General features: G+C 42.2%; 2 protein-coding genes across 5 annotated transcripts; one reads left to right on the plus strand and one right to left on the minus strand.

Annotated features, from left to right (window-relative positions):
• Positions 1-599: 599 nt before the first annotated feature.
• olah (oleoyl-ACP hydrolase) lies at positions 600-3890 on the plus strand. 3 transcript variants are annotated; one of them, XM_034546024.1, is made up of 8 exons: positions 600-735; positions 929-1034; positions 1114-1244; positions 1460-1598; positions 1705-1804; positions 2574-2743; positions 2832-2914; positions 3309-3890. In XM_034546024.1, exons 2-8 carry the CDS (start codon positions 1012-1014, stop codon positions 3449-3451), a joined length of 789 nt encoding a protein of 262 aa, XP_034401915.1. In that variant the 5' UTR covers positions 600-735; positions 929-1011; the 3' UTR covers positions 3452-3890. The 3 variants fall into 3 exon arrangements, with proteins under 3 accessions (XP_034401915.1, XP_034401914.1, XP_034401913.1); XM_034546023.1 differs by lacking the exon at positions 600-735 and adding an exon at positions 766-798; XM_034546022.1 differs by lacking the exon at positions 600-735 and having other exon boundaries at positions 807-1034.
• Positions 3891-3962: 72 nt separating this feature from the next.
• On the minus strand, positions 3963-18953 carry slc9a3.1 (solute carrier family 9 member A3, tandem duplicate 1). 2 transcript variants are annotated; one of them, XM_034546015.1, is made up of 16 exons: positions 18404-18953; positions 11188-11490; positions 10287-10447; positions 9036-9114; positions 8682-8859; positions 8364-8584; positions 8073-8275; positions 7886-7975; positions 7722-7792; positions 7503-7632; positions 7266-7402; positions 6722-6848; positions 5993-6166; positions 5659-5713; positions 5497-5562; positions 3963-4950 (listed from the first exon to the last, which is right to left on the minus strand). In XM_034546015.1, exons 1-16 carry the CDS (start codon positions 18804-18806, stop codon positions 4697-4699), a joined length of 2652 nt encoding a protein of 883 aa, XP_034401906.1. In that variant the 5' UTR covers positions 18807-18953; the 3' UTR covers positions 3963-4696. The 2 variants fall into 2 exon arrangements, with proteins under 2 accessions (XP_034401906.1, XP_034401907.1); XM_034546016.1 differs by lacking the exon at positions 18404-18953 and adding an exon at positions 12709-13628.
• Positions 18954-24751: the final 5798 nt, after the last annotated feature.

A 24751-nucleotide genomic window follows, 5' to 3' on the forward strand; every position in this document is an offset into this window, starting at 1 on the left:
TGCAAAGCCGATGTTTTGGCGTCTGTCTAATAGCTATTATTGTTCAATACTAATAATCAGTGGTGGAAAGGACATGTACTCAATAACTAAATTACTTTTGTTTTTCAGATTAGGATTTTACAAACCATCTTGTAAAATATGAAATAATCCAACCTTTGAAATTATGTTTCCTTACAACTGCTCATAAATTGAAGACCTCACTGGGTGATGGTCAATAGTCCATATTTAAAGTAAAAATACCAGACAAATAAGCACAATTTTGTGCAGCAGAAATATATAAAGTATTTGTTTCTACTTTCCAATTCTGCATATTCTCAACCCCCTTCAGATTGGGAACCAGATCAAACTACACTAAATACACACTTACAATTATATTTAAATTATATCATACACATAATGAAATACAATCATCTCAGAGGGCCATTCTGCACTATTAGTATAGATGTTTGATACAGGACATGTTTCTGATGATTTTTACTTGACTTGAATCTGAATGCAGGACTTGAACTTGAAACCTTTGTACTTTTACTTAACTTTTACTATTACTTGCATTTACATTCCAATAGTATCCCCCTGACTGTAAAATGTAAATCTGACAGGGACGGTTGTGGGATCTCCAGTATTGCCCGTTTTAACTTCGTCTAACTTGATGAATCTCGCTCCCTCCTCCTCCTCCTCCTCCTCCGAGGGAAATCCGGCAGGAAATACCAACAGTAGAAAACAACGTCACTTCCGGTAAACTTTCTTTTTTTTCTTTCCCAACTACGTTATGTTTTTAAATAACAGCTTGTATTTAAGGTTGTGTGGATTTCCATTCTGTCCTATTAATCTATGTACCATAAGTCTTTTTTTTTTTTTTAAATAAAACGCAATACACACTCCATACAGTAGATGTCTCCAAAATCCATATGTCATTTCTTTTTTACAGATCCATACAAAAACATAGAAGAAATACAACCAGGAAATGTTACACTTCATGAGGAATCGTCACTGTTTTCCTGGGAGAAGTTGATGGAGCTGCCAGCAGCAAACAGGTGTGACTTGACACGCTCATAAATACCTGGCTGCAGTCCCAGCAGATGTGAATCAGTCTTCTCCATCGTGTTGAATCAGAATGGAAAAGGTGATCAGCTGTTTCAAGAAGAGCCCAGATGCTGTGGCCAGGCTGATCTGCTTCCCCTGGGCAGGTGGAGGCTCCATACATTATGCACGCTGGGGGAATGTCCTCACCAGCTCCATAGAAGGTAACGCGCCATGTTCAATTGCTGCACTTTGCCCTGTTTAGCCATACGGGTTGGCACTATAATGTCAATAATACAAATGTAGTAAAAAAAAAAAGAAGAAAAAAAAAAGATCAGCAAAAAAGGAAACATCAAGGAACTTTAACTCTAAAAAACAACAACACACACACCATCACAAACATATTACATATTGTAACGTTTGTTCTTGTCACTTTCAGTGTTTGCTGTCAAGCTCCCGGGCAGAGAGAGCCGCGCCAAAGAGCCCTTCTTTGAGAACATGCAGCAGATCGTGGACGAGGTCATTGGTGTGTTGTTACCGGTGCTGAAAGAGAAGCCGTTTGCTCTGTTTGGACACAGGTGTGATAACAAGGATCGGGGCTCCACGAGTAACTTCAAATCCATCATGACATCTTACTACTTGTTTTTCCTGTTATTGTCAACTCTTCCCTGATCTGTTTTCTAGTTTTGGTGCCTTCACCGGTTTCGCCGTGGCAGATGCTCTAAAGAGACGGCACAACCTCGAACCAGTTCACATCTTCCTGTCCGGCGCTTCTGCACCTTACGTGAGTGAATTAATTACGTTTAACCGTATTGGGGCCCGGATTATTCACTCGGCATCAATCAGTGTCAGTGTATGCATGCAAGGAAGATTGGAGTCTCTGCAAACTCTGTGGATTAAGTGTACCAATGTCCAGATTTCAGTTTATATTCTGAAGCCTGATGGGTCGATTGAAACTGATTGAAGAATGTCACCATAACAACGGAGGCTTGTAATTAACCTAAACAGTATCAAATCTTAACCATCATATTTTTACATCCCAAACTTTTGTTTTCAAATTTGCTGGGGTTAAAAATGAGAATAATGTGGTCCCTATGATGCTCTTCAAAGGTATTAAAAAAACTAATTTAAATTAATCAGAGACCAAACGATTAAAAGCTGCATTTTGAGGATTCACAGTTGTCTGATTTTAAATCCTCTAAAACATGTTTTTATTGTAATAAATCAATCAGTGCAGTTGAGATGTGTACACCACCGCCTGGAGACAAATAATGACATGTTAATAAGTGAATACATTTAATCCATCACGCAGCCATCTGTTCCAATATTCCATATATATATATATATATAATTTTAGGGTTATTATGGCTTCAGAATATAAACGGAAATCTGGACATTGGTTTGCAGAGACTCCAATCTTCCTTGCATGCATACACTGACACTAATTGATGCTGAGTGGATAATCCGGGCCCCAATACGGTTAAACGTAATTACATACATAAACACATACACACACACACACACACGCCACCATCGACACGTTGCCCTGTCAGTCAGAGACGCGTACCAAGGCCCCAAAGAGAAGCGAGCTGTCCGACGACGATTTCCTCAAGTGGCTGGTTTCGATCGGAGGGACTCCTCCCGAGCTGCTGGCGAACCCCGAGGTCCTGAAGCTCTTCCTCCCCGCCCTGAAGGCCGACCTGCACGTGGTGGAGAACTACAGGTAGCCGCGGGCTAAAGTCGAACCATCCATTGGAAGCGATCTGTGAGTGTCTCGTGTCGTGAGCGGAGCTTCTGACTTCTGCTTGCAGGTGCCACCAGCCGGACGGTCCGCTGCTCTGCTGCCCCGTCACGTGTTTCGATGGAAAGGAGGACGTTCCCCACGACTTACGAGGTCAGATACTGTTTAGGTTAATTACAAGCCTCCGTTGTTATGGTGACATTCTTCAATCAGCAATCTCCCGCTCACTCGGCCTCGTTGCACACGGGGATCGGGTAGGTTTGCGTGAGGCCCGATGTCAGACAGTGACGAACATTTGCAGCGTTTATTCACGCATTTGTGCACGATGCAAATACGGCTACTCATTTTCAATGATAGTTATTAATCAGTGGGTTTTATTTTCTTTTCTTAGTTAGTTTATGTGTAAATCACTTCGTGCCGCACGTCTTGTATGACAGGTGCGATACAAATCCTATTGTTGTTGTTCTCATTATGTTTGTACGGGGCTCTCTGTGCCCTCTGACTCGGTGGGAGTTGTCTCTCCGTTCATTTGTATTCTTTCCAACAGCTTGGAAAAGCATCACATCCGGAGATTTCACCGTCAGGATGCTCGATGGAGCTCACTTTTACCTGAAGGAGTCCAACAATGAAAAAACGATATTAGACTACATCACAAAGCAGGTGGAAACATCCGAAATGGACTATTTATGATGAATATTATACATCGAATGACTTCATTGCTGTTTCATTAATTCAAATGTGGATACATTCCAGAAGTTTAACATTGTGTAACAAAGTTTGATATTAAAAAGTAATTCATTCCATCTTGATTGTGGATATATCAATACTATGGCTGCAACCGAGAATTATTAAACAAGAGATTCATCCGATGGAGGTTATATTAGGTAATAGGTTAGGTAATAACAGGTTATTTTGTGAAATAGAAAATAGTCACAAGTTCCTTAATGATCTTACTTTCATGTGTTGGCTCCATCTCACACGTTAATTAACAGTGTGATGCAAGTTTGCTGCATTAAGCTAAAAGACTCATGCTCATCTGCCGGAATAATATATAATAATTATATTAAAAGAAGAAGAAAAGAAGCCATGTTTGACACATTAGTTAATAAACGATTAATTTTTTCAAGTAGCTGTGGTTTATTTTTATTACAATCTACTAATTAATGAAATGACTTTTTTAACCATTTCACTCCACAAAGACTGTTTTTTAAATTTTTATTTCTTAATCCATATTTAAATGCGCACAGTTCAAAAGCAGTCAGTAAAATGTTCTTTTTCGAAGGATCATAATATATATGCAGAGATGTCCACACAATACCAACCTTCATTTGTGAATAAATATAATATGTCTTTCTCGTATATGTACTAAATGAGAAAACACACACACACCAAAAATGTAACATTGCGATTATAGAGCTGGAATAATTTTCATTGGACTCTTGATTAAATGTGTTATCTTTATGAACAACGCAACACATAGATATCTACATTCTTGCATCACATTCAGGGATGAGATACTCCAGGGACCTGCAATGTTTGACGGGTTTACTGTGAACCTGAGGGGGGCAAATATGACAATGTTCAACATGTGCTGGTCGATAACCGGCCCGGCCCGTGCACGGGGCCTCTGGCTTTCGCGTGCAGCTTCCCTTTGCTCAGTGGAGGGAGACGTTAGAGCAACAGGAGGAGCTCAGGAGACGGGCACAAAGGTTGTGGGACTGTGAATGTTTGGTCAAGAGACTCGGCGGGGGATGGAGTAAGGTTAAGCAATGGGATGGAAACAAAAACATTCCCCCATCAATATTTTGAGAGTAGACGCTACAAAATCTGAGGTCAGGTGCTGAGCCTCAGGCGGCTGGGTTAAAGGGAGAAAGAGGAGGGGTGCTGGGTGCTGCTACATATGAGAGGGAGGCGGAGGAGGTGTGCTGGGTGCTGCTACATATGAGGCGGAGGCGGAGGCGGAGGCCTAAGCGTAGGAGGCGGATCGTCGAATGAGTCGGTGGAGCGGATGCTGATGCGGTGGGGGGCCAGGCGGCGCAGGTCGCTGGGCGTCCACGGCAGCCTCAGCTGGGCCCGCTGCGAAGGGGCCACCGGGCCGCTGTCGAGCTCGGCCTCCGCCAGCCACGGGGGGATCTGCGCCGGTGCCATGGGGTCCAGGTCCGGCATGTAGGCTGGATTCGCAACGCCAGCTGGGAGAAAGGAAGGAAACTGAGTCAGTGATGAGAGGGTTTGAGGGTTACAGACATTTACTCAACCACTGTACTCAACTGCTACTTTATACTTCTACTACACCACAATTCAGAGGCAAATATGTTACACTCGAATCCACCACATTTATCTGACAGCTGTAGTTTCATTTTAAAATGTTTTTACAAAATAAAATAACGTTTTTTTGGCTTGTGCCTATATATGAATGTGATACTATACTACAGTGTTTAGCTGAGGCCCAAAGAGGCAAAACAAATAAAGCAATGTTCCACAATACCAGCAAACCATGCCAAAGGGGCCGGACCCCCAGGTTCAGAACAACTGGACTAAAATACTAGTATTAAATCTTGCTCCAACAGCAAAATGCTGCTTCCACATCGAGGCAACCGTGTTAACGATCTAGTTTATTTGATTTTGACTTTTACATGTCATGGAGTATTTCTAGAATGCTGTCTTGGGACGTTATTTTAAGTTAAGGATTAACCATCGGTTGAAGATATGTGGACAAGATGGTGGATTCATTATACCTCCTGCTCTGTAGGTGGCCATCATGGGGAAGGGGTAGGAACCGCCCGATGCCTCAAAGCCAGAGGCTTTAAAAAAAACAAAATTAAGATAGTTTATTTAAAAGCACTTGGACAAATCAGGGCTAATGTATATTTTATTTCAACTGAAACACAGGTACCAACCTTCATCACCAGAATAGTAGCTTTTACTTTTGTCTGTTGATTTTCCATTTGAAATCTGCAGGTGGTAGAAGTTTATTTGTGGATTACATCGTTAAACAAAGTCACAAAATGTGAAAAGCGAATATGTAAAACACACGTTTGGACAGAATGATACTTTTTTCATCTATCTATTTTGTAATTGAAAAAAAGAAATCAAAGATTACACAAGAAATTGAGAATATCGGGTCCTCTGTGATCAGAAAATGAAATATAAATATTATTAGATCATAAACCTGGCCTTTTTGGCTATGGCAGTCCATGTCTGTTGAACTGTAGGTTGTCTAATAAAAATGACCTTTTGCTGCTGGTCTTTCTTTATGTGCTTGGTGATCTTATTTGGCGGAGCGACGCCCATCTTTGCAGACTTAAAGGACTCCAAACGATTCCTCATGGTCCTCTGGAAGATCTCCTGCACCTCGCCATCATCCTGGTTGACGTCGAAATGGCTCCGGCTGTATCGGTGCCGGTGCTAGATGCCAGAAAACAAGAAACAGAAATGTAAAGAGTCAGCATGACCCACAAGCTTGAATGAGGCCGGGTTTGCGCAGAGTTCCCAGGGATTTTTTTTAACCTTCTGGTTATATAATCTATATTATAGCACTGGCCTGACAGTTTTTGGGCTGTGCTGAACATTCGGTAGGAGAATGTCGGAGATCGTGTCACAAATATATATTTTTTGGTTTTGTAAAAGGGGCTCTGGCCCAAAACTGCGGCCATGGTTCAGGCTCAGGATTGGGTCAGTCTTGGACAGAAACTGCGGGTTCATGAAGGGTCGGGTATGATTTCTTTTTTGGGCGGGGGCCATCATAGCTTTTTCGAAAGCAAATTACAAACTGAGGGTGGATGGTTTGAAAGAAGTGGCCAATTATGAGGCAGGTGGCATCCAGTGAAACAAGCTACTTTGTTGTATTCTGGGGAATGTAGGATACAGCATTGAGACACAGTCAGGACTAAAAATCTCATACAATCTAATTTCTCTTATGGTGCAAAGCAAATAAATATAAATAAAGTGTGTATAGCTGACCTGTTTCCTGCCCTTGTACAGATGCTGCTGCAACAGGTGGTGAGTGTTAATGTCCTCTGTTTCCCTCACACTCTTCATGGTCTGCTCATGCATTTCCAGGCTCACCGATGGCACATGATCTCTCCCACTGAGGGGGAGGGGGGGCATGTGAGTTACTTTTTGTCTTTATCACACTAAAAGCACAGCTCTGGTCTAGGCTTCTCCTCCAAAATGTGTTGGGGGAAAGACATGCAGTAGCTGCTTGTGGTCACCAGGGAGCAGTGTCTGGACAGATCTTGGAAGTAGGTGTTCAATCCAAATAGTAGATCGACCCTTTTAAATTGTTCTTTTTTTTTTCCAGGAACAGAGGATGTTGTACATGCTGTACAGATAGATGAATAAATAAATAAAGCCCTCTGGGGCAAATTTGTGTTTTTGTGCTGTAAAAATACATTAAATATAAATTCATATCTGAACAAACCAAAATAAAATGGTTTTGCTCTCGTATCGTCAAACTGCCTTCCCCTGTGATGGTGGTGCGAATCGGGGATAAACGTTTGCCCACCTCATCGCGCCGTGATCGTCCGACGTGTCGGCTGTGATGTCGGGCATGACCTCTGAGAAGTCGTCGGCAAACTTCTTCTTGAAGTCGACGAACGCGGTGTCATTGCGGACAAACTCCAGAGAGCCTCTGCGTTCGCCCTGCAACATCGAGACCAAAGGACTTCCTTTACCGACTGCCAACAGGGCCGCACCGCTTGTACGTACACGAGACGGCGCGGCGGCGGCACGCGGCACTCACCTCAGCCACGTAGCTTATGGCATCCTTGAGGTTCAGCTGATGGAAGACGTTGAAGACGTAGTCGCGGGTTTTCCTCGCCGACGGCTTCATCAGAATCCTCGACATCCACTTCTCCTCAAAGTGATTCCACCTTCAGAGCGGGCGGAGAGAGAATTTGGAGCTTCATTCAAAACAGTTTAAATTGTAGGAGTTCAACGGTTCTGAGGCGTCTCTACATACTTGTCTCTCATGTAGTTATGTCCTATTTGTCCAGATATATCCTCTATGGCAACAAGCATGTGATCAAACACCTAAACAACAAGAGCGGAGCCTCTGTAATAGTTGCCTGGTACTTTATGCTTCTTGCTGTTGCGCTTGTAGAAACAGATTATTTCTATCTTTACCTTGTTCTGCAATTTCTCTATGAGAGTGAGCTCCGTCGCTGAAGCTCGTTTGACTTTCAGCCAGTTGACGAGAGGTTTCATCGTTATTCCCTGCAGCAGAAAGAGATTCACAAGAAAGCTATTATGCGCTTTGTATGAGAAAGCTACACAAACTAATGTACCACCATACTGTTTTGAACGTGGTTACCTGGAGAATGACAGTGAAGTACACTACGATGAGAGTAGTGGAGATCATCAGATTCTTCTCCTTTATCTTGCTGTCATCCAGCATCGCAGCCAGGCCGTATGCGACAGCACCTCGCAGGCCCCCGTAGCTCATAATCACCTGATCTATAAACTCCACGGGGACCAGTCTGAACTTGTTCAAGATCCAGGTGAGGAAAAAGACACCTGCAGTACAACAAACAAAGCCTGCTTCATGACCCCTGACATCGGACCGTTTGCACTCAAAACTGACGGCGAAAGACGAGAATCCCACCGATAATTCTGTACACAAAGATGAAGAGGAGCGTGAGGAGGATGAAGCCCGTGTTCCACACCCAGATCGACTTGTCAATGGCTGAGATCCCGAGGAACACGAAGATGATGGTCTCCGATCCGTTGGCGAGAACCTTCATGACGTATCGGACTGTGGCGACGGACTTCTCGTCCATGTTCGCATTGATGTACTTCTGGCAGCACATGCCACAGAAGACGATCCTACGGAACAGAAGCCACAGAAATAAATATGTCATTCTTCTTCCATAACACGAACAATGAACTCAAAAAGGGGAGATGTTTGTCGTGGTTTACTCACGATAGGATGGCAGACAGGGAGAGCATCTCAGCAGTGAGGTAGGCGAGGTATCCCAGGACGAAGACGAAGGCTGGCTCAATGATCTGGATGTTCTTAGTGCCCCGGGTCAGGAGAGAGATCAGCAGGCCGAACACAAAGCCCACGAGGGAACCACCAAACGCCACCACAAAGAAGGAAACTGGAGAAATAGGGAGCACACGTATGTTATCCATCATATACAACACCTTTGTTCAGCTTAGTCCTCTGTAAACATGTTTATATGTAGAGTGTAGTTAGTCAAGCAGGACTAGCTGCACCACAAGCACGTGTTACATATTATTCACTGGCAATGTGTAAATAAATGTCACTTCTTACTGATTCCTTTAATGATCTCCACAGCATCAATTCCAGATCCTCCCAGTGACACGAACGCGTCGAATACATTGAAGAGCACCTAAGAGAAGAAGAAGATCAATCTTAAAATAAGGTAGAGTAATTACTGGACTGATGCACATCTATTCATATCAAATGCTTTCTTCCAGAGGTATAAGTCACATGACTTGGCGAATTTGATGACTTTAGACTCGGCTCGACAAAACCGAGACTTGCAGCTCAACTTGGACTTCAACCCCAATGACCCGTGACTTCAGTTGGACTTTTGTCTTGAAAATATTTGATACCGTCGTCGGAGCCCAATGATTAAAAAGTATTATAATTGTTAGAACAGCATCTCGCTAATTAATTCCATTTCCTGAATCTACTAACGTTAACGCTATTCATTCCCCGCAACACGTCATTTCCCAAAGTCCTCTTTGTCTGAACCAATCTGACAGCATCCAATCAGGCTGATCGTTATATTAAAAATTATTTTGTTATATGCGTTATGCAAATGTCATCGCGTTATGTCTTGTTTAGGACTAAAAACTAGACGTTTAGGACTCGGGACTTGAGTGCAAAGACTTATGTTTGTAATTATTATTTATCTGCAGCTTCTATATTGATACACCATATATGAATCGCCTGTCACAAGGTTTCCTCAGTTTTTGCAAATTCTATTAGAATTTCGGCTATGCAGATAAATTCACTAAACTCTTTGTTTACAAAATGTATATTTTGAATTGAAAAACATTTTAGAAAAATGTTTCTTTCACTCCCATCAGATAAAAAAATATACGTATTATCCTCACATGTAGAATGACGACTATCCTATAGAAGATGGTGTGTGACGAGTCATTGCGGCTGATATATAAAGGTTTGTTTACACTCCTTCATCTATACACAAGGAGGAAAGGTCACCTGGGGTCAAAACATTGTCACGCCCATGTCGAATGAACGAGGAACTGGGAACGAAACAGCAGTGTGCAGATATCTAAGATTATTGAAGCCGCAGAGTGTTCAGTCTGTCATTAGAAAGGTGCGGAAAGTTGATTCATAAGTCATACACGCAATATTTCTTATTTGATTTACCTCTTCAAATAGCTTTTCATCTTGACCAGTGAGGGACAAAGTTCAGAGTAGGCCTTTATATTAGTTATTAGTTATACTTTATATCTTGGAAGTGTACCTTCCAACGATGTCTCAAACCAACTGTTACGAGACAAACAACAACGTTGCCGACGTACGCACCACTGTCACGCCGTCGTTGAGCAGCGACTCTCCAAACACCATGATGAAGAGGACCTCGTTGACGTGGACTTGCTCAAACACGGCGATGACGGCCACGGGGTCCACAGCAGCAATCAGACTGCCGAAGAGAAGATACTGCAGCAGGCCGATGTCCAGGTCACCTGCAGCGACGCACGCAGGGGCAGGAGGTCACACATGGAAATTTAGATTTTAATTAAAGAGGGACTAATCTCCCATCAATACACATATTGTGTTATTAATATAGTGACTGCCCTCGGCTGCTTGTAAGTGTATTGGCCGATCCGGATCCATGTGACGTATATGGAGCCAGCTTTCGTCACCAACTGACCAATCCTGGCTCTTTATTAATTTGATGTTTTGGCTGCGTACAATCATGGTAATAATTAGTAAAGCTCGTCAGACCTCTCAACAATCCCTCTCCTCAGATTAAGGTATTTCCCACCAATTGTGTTTCAGAGCCACCGTTTTTTTTAAAAAACCTTTTGGCAAATTGGCAAATTACATTGTATGTGTAATTTTTGTGTTGAACATTGGACATAATAATATCCCTTTTCTCCCCAGAAACTGTAAATTCACACTGAATCTAAAATATGTGTACCGTGACTGTGCGTTCAGTTGCTGGCCCAAAGTACAACAACTAACTTCCTGTTGTAGTTAACAGTTATTTATTTTTTATTTTTACATTTATTGTCACTCTGAATAAGGCCCCTTCCTATCTTACACCCTTTATAGAAATAAACAACAGAAATAAACAGCAGAAATAAAATACAGAAATGTATCTAAAAATGGCAGTGGGTCCCTCAATCTGAACATCCCAGAATGATCCTGACCCATTCCACTGGAAGTAGCAGGGCAGCCTGCTCAAGCGAAAGTCTCTTACCCATGGCTCCCCCCTTGTGGCACCCCCACAGCGACAGCCCCAAGCTGGCAGCGTTCCAGCAGGTCCCGATGACGGCGTAGATCAAGATGGCCCCCATGTTGCTGAAGAAGAGCTTGTTCGGCATGGAGTAACCCGCATCCAGGATGACTTGAGGCAACAGGTAGAAGAAGAACAACGTCGGGGTCAGCTTGAAGGTCTGCACCATGTCTGCACCCCAAATCATCCCACCCAGAATGAAGCCGAAGCAGATGAGCAAGGCGCTCTCTGGGATCACGCTGGTCACATGGTGGTTGGCCTCGATGACTAAGAGAAGATGAGAAGAGAGAAATCGATCAAAAACAAATACAATTTACTGTGAGGCTTTCTCTAGTGGGCTCCCACATGAGAACCAACAAGAGTACATTCATAGTAACCAATAATAAGATAATTTTGGGTCTTTGGAATGACAACGTTTAAAACTCATTGCATCATAAAAAATATATAAAACTAAAACATTGGGAAGTTGCAAAATGTGCAAATGATCAACTGTTGCGCTCGAGCGAGAAAGTGAGTTTTTTTGTTTCCGGGCATATGATTAACCAGCAGGGTGACGCGTGTGAAGGGTTTATTAATCTCTCTGCGTAACTAAAGACAAACTTTTGCTTAAGGTTGCCTGACAAAGTTTCCATTAAGTTTATTTAGTAATCAAACCGACTGAACCGTTTCAAAATGTTGATTTCTCAACGTTTGCTGTGCTGATATGATCCATTCAAAAGTGGTTGACGATTAAAGTCAGAAAACTTTGGATTTGTTTCAATGCTGGTCATATTTGTGCATGAAAAGTGGAAAGAAGTACAAGTTCAGTGTTGCCTTTAAATGTGGTCGGAGGACGGGGGAATATTAATCAACCACATGGTGAGGTGCAATTTGAAAAATGGCCGCGATGCCAAAACATACATTCTCACCATTGAAAAGCTGCTATGTGGTCGTTTGACTAGGTTTGCCAGTACTATCATTCTATCAACGTGCATACACACACACACACACACACATATAAATAGTCTTGCTGAAGCAGATAACCTGAGATTTTGTTGATCCAATCTAAAGGTTTATGCTTATTTGGTCTATCATACAGAACCACTGAGGTTGAAAATATACTTTCAGGGGTTAAAAGAAAAATGTTAAATCAAAATGAATTTTCGCTCATTTCACAAAACAGTTCATGTTTTTTCATTTAAGAAAGATGTATGGTTTCATACGAGATAGTGGGAAAGATTCCTGCACATGTGAAAGATCAGAGTCAGTCGTGGCAACAGGATTACATTGTCATCTTTTGACATTGTGGGTTAAATATGATCTTGTTTCACGGTGGAATCTGTCGGACTGCAACATCCAAACTATGTGTGGCATAACTCTGACAGGCTGACGCTTTGCTGTTCAAAAGATCAACAGTCATATGAGTGAATAACATAATGGTTGTCCATATTTACCAGTTTACATTACATCTCGCACATTCTATTTCCTAAACTGTTCGTTACGTACCCAATTTAGCCAAACCAGCCACCAATATCCACAACGCAACTAGATAGGGAGTCTCCACATGGTGCCACTTAAAGGTCACGACGGGTATTCCTGTGATGGCGACGGAGCCGTGGCCGTGTTCGGTCTGACTCCAGTTGGATGTGGACTCAGGTGGCGGCTCCAGTTGGGAGTCTTGGTGCGTTGGCGCCACGTCCCCGTCGGCGCTCGCGATCCCTGACGTGAGGCAGATCAACGACACCGACCACAACAGCCAAAGGTGCACATATCCGCAGCGTTGCATTTGAGGAAAGTAATGCACGAAATAGAGACGAAGAAAAGGAAAAGTCCTCTATCTCGGATGTCGAGGAGGTGAACTGTCTGTACCAAGGCCGGGCCGACAGTGTGTCACACCTTCTTATCCCTCCTTGTTTTTTTGTGGCTTTGTGCTTCTTCTGTCTTACTCACTCTTGTTTACTATCACTTGCTATCTTTTCCCTCTTTTCCCTCTAGTGCTTCATCTTTCTCTCTCAGTCTGCCACTTCGTAGCTTCCCAGCAGCCGTGCGGTGAGTTCAGAAGTGTGCAGAGCCTCGGACTCAGCCTTTTATATGTACAATATCTCTTCTCTGACCAAGGTTACGCTTCCGTGTGTGCGTGTGTGTGTGTGTGTGTGTGTGTGTGTGTGTGTTCTTAGGATTAACGGATGTGCAAGAAACGTCTCCGGTTATTCAGTCACGTTTGAAACGTTCGCCAGTCATTACTCTGGTTGTGCTTTCCGGCCTCTGAATGCATCCACTCAGGTTTGTTGTGTGTGTGTGCTTTAGTAATGATTGACGGTGACGTTACTTAATTCTGGTTAAAGACTCACGATCCCTTAACGAGAGAGAGATGAGAGATGAGAAAGCTCACATCAATAAGCCACACAGTTGAACTGGGTGACATGTTCCTGTCATTGTGATGCACATGGCCACTGTAGTTTACAACCTGCATAAAAATAGTTGAAAATAGTTCCCAGAAAAATGCGCATTTTACTCCCGTTTGAATAACTTTGGCTAAAAGCTACAGTGCCCTGCTGTTTAAAAAGGTAGGATTGGTAATCTTCTCCGAAAGCAGTTATGGAGGAAGGGCTGCCAGTTTTGCAGACTTGGCGAAATTTCTTTGCTAGATTTAGCAACTTTTGGAGCTAGCTACTTTCATTGGAAAATAGTTGGCAACACTGCGCTAGGATTTTAGGTTGGATAGAAAAATTGTAATCCTATATTTAGAAAGCATACTCTTATAGTTTCTCAAGGTTACCAACCCTCTAGCTTTAAGTTAATTACTAAACCCCTTTAAGAAAAAAGAAACTTGAGAGATTTATGTTGAAACCAGCCCAGCCTTATCCTTTACATGTCCACAACAGTGACATCACTCCAAAGTCACCGTAGATTAGTTTCCCTATCTGAACAATTAGGCTACATACTGTGCTTCTTCCCTTAAGAGTTGATTCGTCATGACGGTGGTTGTTTTTTGTACAGATGTCCCATCGTGTTCGAGCATGACAAGGGACAATAGCCTCAGTGTTGAGACCGGTTTAGTGATTCGATACGCAAGCTCTCTCGTACAATCACACACAGGTGTGAACCAGATATACAAAATATCTGAGGTTGCGCATATGGAAATATATTGTATTATTTGACTTGTATCACAGAGCATGATTACTAATCACATAATGACAGCTTCATGTGTGGGAGACAGCTTCTTGGTTTCTGACCGTGGTGGAAGAAGTGTTAAAAGTACTAAAGTCCTACAATAAAAATCTTACCGAAAGTAAAAGAATCTAGGTATCATCTGCTAAACAATCTTAGTACGAAAAGGGAAAGTACTCATTGTGCAGTAAAAAGGTTCCCTGTCAGTGTTTTACTATTATACTCTGGATTAACATAGTTGCTGTGTTAAGGCGAGACTATAGACTATGGTCTATTCTGCTTCCATAAAATGGAAAGAAAACATCTGAAATACACTTTTCTCCTAAATTCACCAATAGTTAGCATTAGATAATACCCCATTTGCATGTTTAAACATCATATTTCAATAGGAATTGTTGTCTTAATGGAAGTAATTAACTGGGGAAGATTCTTAGTGATAGCTATTTCTTTTTATCCTATTCACTTCAATTCACTTCAGTCGTTTTAAGCTTTGTGACGATGCATTTTCCAGCCGATCCAACCGGCTTTAAAAAAAGTTAATTTAGCCTCATAAGTAGGTGAATTCTCTCAACCCATAAAGCAAACACTTCATCCTTAAGTTTATCAGAAAAATTAACAATCATGAAAAGTAGCTACAGGTGTCAAATAGAAATAGTGGAGTGGAAAGTACCAAATAAATATCCCTCTGAGATGTAGTGGAGTAGAAGTATAAAGTAACATCAAATAGAAACAGTAAAGTACCTTGAATTTGTACTTCCGTACAGTAGTTGACTACACGTGCACTCCACCACCGGTTTCTGATGTGTTCGAAATTCTGTAGATCATCTTTATGAGAACGTCTGGCTGCACAGCCGGCCACGAGCGACCCTGTTCGGCCTTATTAACTAATGACCTAATATGTCTCGCTGAATAGTTGCTGGCCTTCAACTTAAACCGTTCAATCATTCTAAAGTGGCCACAGCTCTGTGCACACAAAGACTTGATGGTGAAATAAAGAGAGGTCGTAGAGGTCGTTTTTAGATCAGGAGTTACAACAACAAAAAATAATTGCTATATACGATTGCTACTCGTCAAATGAGTAATAGAATATAAAATATACCTAAATTACAACATCACCAACCACATAAGGGGGGCGGGGGGTGTTATTATAATATAAATTCAGTTTATTTTGTATAGCCCAATATCACAAATTACAAATCTGTACACATACGACATCTCTGTCCCAGGACCTCACATCGGATCAGGAAAAAAGTGCAGAAACCTTCAGGAGAGCAACAGAGGAGGATCCCTCTCCCCGGATGGACAGAAGCAACAGATGTCATGTGTACAGAAAGTCAAAGGTCAGAGACACTGACAGTGTCAGGAAATGTGAAAACATGTCCGTGAACATTTTGATTGTACAGAAAAGTATAACACCTAAAAAAGGAAGCTTTCCGGCCCGTGAGAGATACAGACACCTGCAGTTACTGTCCATTGTCCTTCAATTAGCACAGAGCAGAGAATGCAAGAAAGCAGGCTTTGTACATCTGTGAAGAGGAAATAAGGTCTGAAGAAACTCGTCATTGTCGGCTCTGCAAGCTTCGATGAGTACATATAAAGTCAACATTTGAATTGCGCACTGTTTGAATTCATGCAAGTTTACTCTATAAAGGCGATTTGTTCCTTTAAAGATAAGAAAACAAGCACAACATGAATGGAACAGCACTCCCAACCACAGTGTATATCAAGTTTCTAAATACATTTCAAGTTAAAGGGTTGGCTAATGATCTCCCGTTGCAGAGCAGTCAAACATTTATGAGTCCTTTTATCTCTGTGTCCATAAAGATTTAATCCCTATAATCAAATAGCGGATTTAGTGGTAACATTTGAGGGATGTGTCTAATCCCGGAGTCAATGTTTGATTTCTACACAGCCTTTGCTCTTTCTAACGTTTTTCTTTCGACAAATTCAAGTGTGGGCTCAATATTTCCTCAAGGACAATGTGGTTGTTGAATGTTTTCTTTTGCAATCTTGGGAAAATATTAAAAACCAATGCTCGCAAATATAGATTTTTTGCATTCAAACCAATGTAAACTAGGCTGAGTGAAATTTAAAGTTTGCAACCTCTCAAACTCGCAACGTTTGGAAGCATCACTTTCCACAAAACCTCAATGTACAAATGTCAGTAGCTACAGAAAGTCACTTAAATCATACATAACTGTATTTCCATGTTATCACTTATAATCTCTCGTGCAAGTTACTGTCAGTACAAACAAAGCTGTAACATTTTCAACCAGAGGCAGCACAGATAACCACTGAAGCTGCCAAGGCGTCTGATTTCATTGTTTGCTTTTCTGTCATTTCCTGCATCCTATACAGCCAACCACCGTCCCATATTTATGCTGGTGGAGGTGTACACAAACACATGCACGCAGACCCCCACACACACACACACACAAATGCATTCTCATTCATTTACATTGTCCACAGTGCCGCAACCCATTTGCATCTGTTGTGTATACATGAATTGCTAATGACCGTTCTAGGACACGACATCTGGCGAAGGTCGATCTCTCCTAATGCCTCCAATTGTGTCCAAAGCCTTACTTCAGAAGTGGAGTTTGTCCAATCAGAGCAATCAAATTTGATACACAAGCATCTTAGAAAACGTGTATCGTGACCTTTTTTTTATCCCCACATCTAAATATTTGACAAACCCAATTGAACGCAAACCCTAAACTTTGGAATGAGGTCGGGTGACACGATGATTGAATTCAACCCCCATAACCACATTAATGTTGTCATTTTATACTTTAACGCTGGCTTGTTTCCATAAAGACCACTCCGTCACCCCACGTATGTCATCATATACATTTTAATATACGGCTTTGAAGATTTTATACACATCGCCGTTGGTGGAAAGTAACAAAGTACATTTCCTCAAGTGTGAGGTACTTTAGTTAAAGTTACTCCAAGGAACTTTTAACTTCAGATTTACGGCATGAAGGTTCGCCAAAAACTCCTTCAGCTAAGACTCTAACAGCAGGAACCACCCAACGCAGACAGACCCAGATGTGGCTTCACGGCCGCCTTCCCCCAATAATTGGTGCTTTGACGGGAGGAGGAAAGCTCAGCTCACAGAGCCCAGCGGCTCTTTCTCCGGCCAGTAGCAGAACAACACTGACACCACGCTGCTGGAGGCCCAGGGTGGAGGGGGGGGGGAGGCACAGCAGAACCAGAACAAGGGCTTTGAGGGGCAGACTGTCAAGACCCCCAAATCCACACAAAATTAATGTTCCTCGTAGCAGCTTTAAGTATTTCTACTTATGTCATACTTCTACTCCACTTTTCATTGAAATAAGTGAGATGGACAACATATTAGAGAAGCCTCTGACTATAATGCGATACAAATCAACAACATCACAAACTCCAGCTTCCGAAATGACCATCAAGTTTATTCAACATCTCAAAAAACTGACCATTATAACCTACATGAAGGAAGGATTTATTGCAGGACCGTTGAATTGGACTGCATTCGTTTTAGCTACAGTAAATGTGCCTAATAAACTGTCTGCTGAGTAAATGATCAGCTTTTGAAATATGATGTTATTATTAAACTACCCAAAAGAAATTCAAATCAGCTCTATCTCACCCCGTTACAACGTTAAAATGCTAATGCGTCAGTAATAACCATAGACTTATGAGAAGCAGACGTAGCCAACGGGATGCCATCCTGTGGTTTGTGAACTGCCGCTTTGAAGCCTTGAGTTTGGCGTTTGGGCCGTCGCAAGCAACTCAAGGACTCTTGGTATCCCCGAAGGCTTAATGAGACATTTCTTGGCGACCAATTAATTTGCAGGACGTTTACTTGCTGTAGACTGTGGTATTGATCATTTGACTAAACTAGAAGTTTAGAGTACTTCTTCTAAAGCTGCTATCAATCATCGTCACCTCGGAAGTGTGAATTCTGCACTCTACTCACTGACAATCTAATGTTAACTCTAAAAAACTCAACTAAATCAGATTTACTAATAGACAATACTTGACTCACTGAGCTTGCAGAGCCAGCTGACCAGGATCCAAAGGGCCACCAGGTACGGGGTGGAGACATGGTGCCACTTCCAGCTCACAATAGGTAAAGTGGTTATGGGCCCCCCTCCATGACCACTGTCCCCTTGTCCACTGTCATGGCTGGAGTTTGTAGTGGTCTCCTGATGGTGGCCCGTCTCCTGTCCCGTGTCTGCAGTGCCAGTGTCGTGTCCCGGGTCTGCAGTGCCAGTGTCGTGTCCCGGGTCTGCAGTGCCAGTGTCGTGTCCCGGGTCTGCAGTGCCAGTGTCGTGTCCCGGGTCTGCAGTGCCAGTGTCGTGTCCCGTGTCCTCACTGGCCAGACTGGGGCCTCTGGACAACATCAGCAACATGCAGAGAACAAGAGCAAATCGCCTTGTAGCTGCCATGTTTGGGGAAAGTCACGACACAAAAGTTATTTAAACTGTTGACTCTCAAGTGCCCAGGTCAACCTTAGATAATGAGTCTTTCATTCCTCTCCCGTGTGCCCTCCTTCCCTGTCAGGTTTAGGTCCACATCTTCACTTGGCCTGAGCGTTGTGGCCCGCTCTCTCCTCTCTGTTAAGGATGCAGCTATTTACAGCAGGTGAAGCTCAGCCCATTCTGATGCTTGTCTGACTCCTCCCACTCTGCACCCAGACCAGCTAGTTTGGCTACTTTACTAAATGGAAGATTTGATCCTCTGGTCCTTACTTAGATATTATTATATTTTGGAGTTAACGTGTTAATCGGGTGTTCACTGATGTTAAACTTCCAGATTTATTGTTGTCCTATTTTAAGAAGCTTTTTTCCCCCTTTTGAATATATTTTAAGTCCGTCAACAAACAAACATCTTAATAAGAGCTTGGATAATGTTTCTCGATAAATAAATAAAAATCCCACACATCTTATTTTCTGAGATTAAAGGGGCACCCCACCCATTTTACACATCAAGCTCAGTTCACTAGTCATGAGTATAAACAAATACTTGATTGGTTGATTGACAGAATTAAGCAAGTATTTTGATAAGTTTCTCAGTTCTGAAGATTTGCTGCTTTTTCTTATATTTCTCATATTTTGGGATTCTAAATTATTCCTAAAAACAAGCAATTCAAAAACTACACCTTGGGCTTTAATAAGTTGGAATGGGCATTTTTCTTTACTTTCTGTCATTTCATAAACCAAACAAGTAATCAGTTAATGGAGAAAATAATGAAAATTGATCATTTGTACGTGTCTGAAAACATAAAGCTATCATACCAGTGAGATAGTAAGTGACCCATCAAGTGATGCTATTAGTAGCATTATGGGCATTTTTTTAACTTATCCCATATTATGTACTAAAAGTTAGGATATCTCTGCTGTACTGACCATTCATTAAAGATGTGGGTGTCCAATAGGGCCAGCAGCACAATCAAGTTTACCCATATTATCTAAAAACCAACGGACCAAGGCGTCAAATCTTGGGGACAACAAGATAATGAAACGGAAAGAAGACTTTGTTTTAATGTTTCCCTTTTTCTTTGTGAGATACCGCCTAGCTCTTTATTGATTGACATTCTAATAGAAGCAATAGAAACATCACTCTTTGGTTGGGCTGGTCACCACTAATGAGAGGTTACAGGAAGACGTGGCTTCATTTTAAGAGGCCAGAAGCCAAACATATTGGTAACCAGTGATCTAAACCACTTAGTTGGAAGGCACATATTAAAGTAATTATCCAAATTGTTTGGATCACTTCCTGGTTAAACTCTGACCCATCACGTAGTTGCGTGTAAAGACAGTTTTACAGTGCAAAATAAAAATATATATATAACACACATTTCATGTATCTTCACCTTCATATTTCTCTGTCACTTTCACAAGCAATATATCTACAGGAATGACACTTGTGAAATCTAGACAGAATGACAACGATAACTACAAAAATATGATCCAAGTTCTAAGAGAAATACCTTTCATATATTCTATGTGGCCTCCTGGAGCAAATGTTCTGTGGAATGATTGTTAATTATTTGTGAAATAAATAATTAGTTAGGCTTGTGATTTTCACTGTGTGTGTGTTTCTCAGAGTTTGACATAAATGTGTATTCAGAAAGAATCAAATGATGTGAGGGCAGGAAGGCAGTGTGACTCGTTTGTCTCCCTCATTGAAAAGGACCCCCAACATCCTCTTGGCCACACTGCACAACACTGACTGTGTTGAGCCTTCAATGCCACTATGCATGTGTGTTTAGGTGACAGAGACTTGTAAATCAACCTTAGTTTGGACATGCTGTTTCTGTCCTCATAAGTGTTATGTGCAGCTCGACAGGAACACTGGACCCAAACGCCGTCAACGATGGAAAAGCAACTTTATTGCTAGATTCCAAAAACAGGCTTCAAAAACCAGGATACAAAACACGCACACAAGATCTTCCACGATCTAGACAAGACGAACCGACCAAGGGGAATGACACAAACAGGACTTAAATACAGAGGGCTGGTGCAGATGATTGGACACAGGAGGAAACAATCAGGGACAGGGCAGACAATCACAGGGACAGGAAGTACAGAGAAACAGAGGACACGAGAGACAAGGACTTCAAAATAAAACAGGAAACACGACACAACACTACAGATCCTGACAATGAGTTGTTAATTAAGGTTTGCTGGGCACAATCCCTTTAGTTAAAATGTATACAGCCGTAATCTCCTTGGAGGGATTAGTCAGAGCAGACGTTTGGGAAGCTTGAGGAAATGTTCAATGGGGACCTTTCCAGAAATCAAGTATTTAACAGAGATCCCAAAAAACAAATGTATAAAAAAAGCATAAAACATGTCAAACTTGGTCTCAAGTGCTGTCGATAACAAGAAAATAGCAAACAAATACAAAATTCGTACTGCATTGCAGTGATAAGAAATTCTTAAAAAATAAGAGGCAAACAATCAGCAAAGGTTTTGGTAATTTCTCATGGATTTGCACCAAAATTGTTCTCCTAATTACACAAACTAACTTTTCACTACATTCCTTTCCGTGTCCTGGAAGAGAACACCAGCATGGACTTCAGGGGAGCTGTTTGCACGGCAGCTCTGTTGATAGTTTATGAGTAAACTGGCTACATTGATTGCTACCCTGGCTAAGGAAAGATCTGGCACCTGTATCTCAGGTCAGTGGTTGTGACTTGACCTTTATTAACGGGAAACTGGTTGGAAGGTCTTCCATATAAGAGCAGGAGTAGCTGGAGAACGAGGAAGGAGAGCGGGTAGCAGATGCCTGGAGCTTTCGCAAGCAGAAACGGGACTGAAATTAATAAAACCTGTTACTGCCCTCAAGATTGTGGGTGTGTTGCCCTCTTTTGTGCCTGCCCGAGACTCAAACCTTTCACAGTGGTACATTGTGGTACATTGTTGTACAGTGTCGGCGATGCAGAACATCGGGAAAGCCGCTACATGCCGTGTTGCTTGTAAAGTGTATTTAGCGCTTAAGAAACTTATGGATGTGTTCATTACGTTCCCTGTTCATGTCCAAGTAAATGCAATAAAAGTGATATATGGTCATCTCCACACACATGTACATACACATACATATTATCTACTTGTTCTGAAAGAGTTGAGATAGTTCTTTTAGATCTCATTCTAACTGTTTCCACGGAGATAAGCCACGCCCCCTCTCCAGCGCGAATGAATTGAATGAATAAACCACAAATAGTCCAGCGAGTATAATCACGCGAGTAGACTCGTTGCGAATATTCATGTGAATGTTATTCATATGTTCGTTATTCATATTCATATGTTGCCATGCTTCTTGTCTAGCCCTCGCAGCGCTGGCGGTGTTAGATGTTCCATGATTATGGTCTGCAATTCCTCATATGCGTGCATGATCATCTCCTGCTCGTCAGCGACACACAGCTTTACATAAAAACTGCCCCAAGCCCCTCTGCAGCCATGTCATGTCTCACCGCCTGTCTTGGGGAGATAAAGACATGGATGAGCAACAACTTTCTCCAGCTAAACAGTAGCAAAACTGAAGCCCTCCTTGTTGGCACCCCACACCAGGTTCAGTCACTAATCTGGGAGTTAGGTTTGACCCTCACATGACCTTTAATGACCATATAAAACACCTGTGCAAAACCTCCTTTTATCATCTCAAAAACATCTCCAAACTCCGCCCCACTTTAACCCTGTCAGATGCAGAGAAGCTCGTCCACGCATTCATCTCCTCTAGACTGGACTACTGTAATTCACTCTTCACTGGGATCACTGGCAAGAACATCCAGAAACTACAATACATTCAAAACAGCGCTGCCAGGATCCTGATGAGAGTCCAGATATATGAGCACACAACACCCGTTCTCCACTCACTCCACTGGCTCCTTGTCTCAACCCGGATCGACTACAAAGTCCTACTACTCACCCATAAATGCATAAATGGACATGCACCTCCCTACCTACAAGAACTCATTACTTCCCAAACGTCCAACCGCACCCTCAGATCTACAAACAGCTCGCTCCTTCGGGTCCCCAACACCAAGCTCCGCCCCATGGGCGACTGGCCTTCTGCTCAGCAGCACCCCGCTTATGGACCAGGCTCCCTGACCACCTGAGGGCAACACAGACACTGGACTCTTTTAAGACTGGCCTAAAAACCTTTTTATTCAGGAAGGCGTTTATGACTTTGAGTTGAGTTTTATGACTGATGTGTCAACTATTCCTTTTTTTATTATAGTTGGTTTTAACTATGTACTGGCTCTGTGGCACTCTGAGATTCTTGAATGAAGAGTGCCTTAGAAATAGAATGCATTATTATTATAGAACAAAGAGGCTCTTCCTTTATTTGCCTTTGTGCTGTTAGAAAATCAGAGTTTCGGTGATCGACGCTTCCCCCTTTTGAAGTATGACGGACACGCGCAATTATCCAGAGTACTGACGTCTAGCTCGAATTAACAAGATAGTTTGAGCGCGGATCAGCCTTTGAGAAACAGAGATAGCCTGATTTCAATCATCGGGTTAATTTAAGCTGGCTAATAGGACATTTGATCGACTTAGTTGAACCACGTATGAGAAATAGGGCCCAGGTCCGGATACAGCGCTGTCTGGGTCCAGACCTAGATGTCCGTCTATTAGTGACCCCTGCTATCAAGTACTAAATTTAAACCCTTTCTTTTCCAACTTCATTCCATACCCATCATGTGAATGGAAGTATTCAGTTGAGCAAAATGGCACCACCACAGCACACTCAGCATGCCGAACAGCCAACTCAAAATACTCAAAACTAACTGAGCTTGTGATGATTGGCTGCGAGCAAAACCATACAATTGTCATTTGACCGGAGAAGTTGCATGGTGTTGGAGTATTTCGGTCGATATCTTAAAAGGTACCACATAAAGCATGGACACCAAGGGGGGGGGGTAGTATCTCACTCTCTTATCATCTTGAGTACGGACTCGCATTTGAAGTGATAGGACATTTAAAGTCGAGAATGCTGAGTCACGAAGAGGAAGAAACTTCAGTGAGTCACAAAGAAAAAATAAATATCCTCGTTCTTGTGATTGGGATCATTCACGAGTTTTCAGTGTAATTATTTGGATACGTTCTTGTCCCGGACGATCCCTTATTGATAGTTTTGAATTACCAGTGAGAGTCTGCTTTTCTTTTTTCTTGTGTCATACAAAATCATGCTCACAAACACACTTGAGTTTTTAATTCTCTGCCACAGAAAAGTAGTTTCTGTCATGACAAAATCCAGATGAGGATTTTGTGTCTCCCTACAACAAATAAAGAAATGACAGGGATTATACCTATCCGACTGATTTGTCTTGATATCTTCCACATAGATGACCCAATTGCCTGAAACTTGGCAAAACCAACACAACTGTATTTTTCCCACTCCTGAATGTAGCCATTTAGGAAAAGTCCCTGCATGTCCATCTGCCACCCAGTCCGTCGATGGTGTCAAGTTGCAGAGGAGGTGACGTTACATAAGAGCAGTGAAACCTGCATGGACTTGAGTCGGATGAGGGACACGTCTTATTTTACGGTTCAAGTAAGTGACAGAGATGTTGAACCAACAGAAGATAGGTGACCTTTGATATGTGTTCTATTACTGAATATACTGTGTACTGTAAGTGTGTTATTACTGAAGAACAGGCAATACTCTACAATAAATCATTCAACCCAAAACACGACTCACCTCCAGCTGGGTGTTTGAGGGAGACATCTTTTATTTCATAAGATTATTCACCCACCACAGAGCATCAGTTCCTTCATGACGTTGTCTGCAATCCTAATATTGTTGATGGTTCTGAGGAAAAGCTCGGCCTGTGATGCTGTTCAATGACATAAGAAAGCAAATAGAGGAGATTATAGAAAATCTA

Source organism: Cyclopterus lumpus, chromosome 11, assembly GCF_009769545.1.
Source record: "Cyclopterus lumpus isolate fCycLum1 chromosome 11, fCycLum1.pri, whole genome shotgun sequence".
Classification (NCBI taxonomy): Eukaryota; Metazoa; Chordata; class Actinopteri; order Perciformes; family Cyclopteridae; genus Cyclopterus; species Cyclopterus lumpus.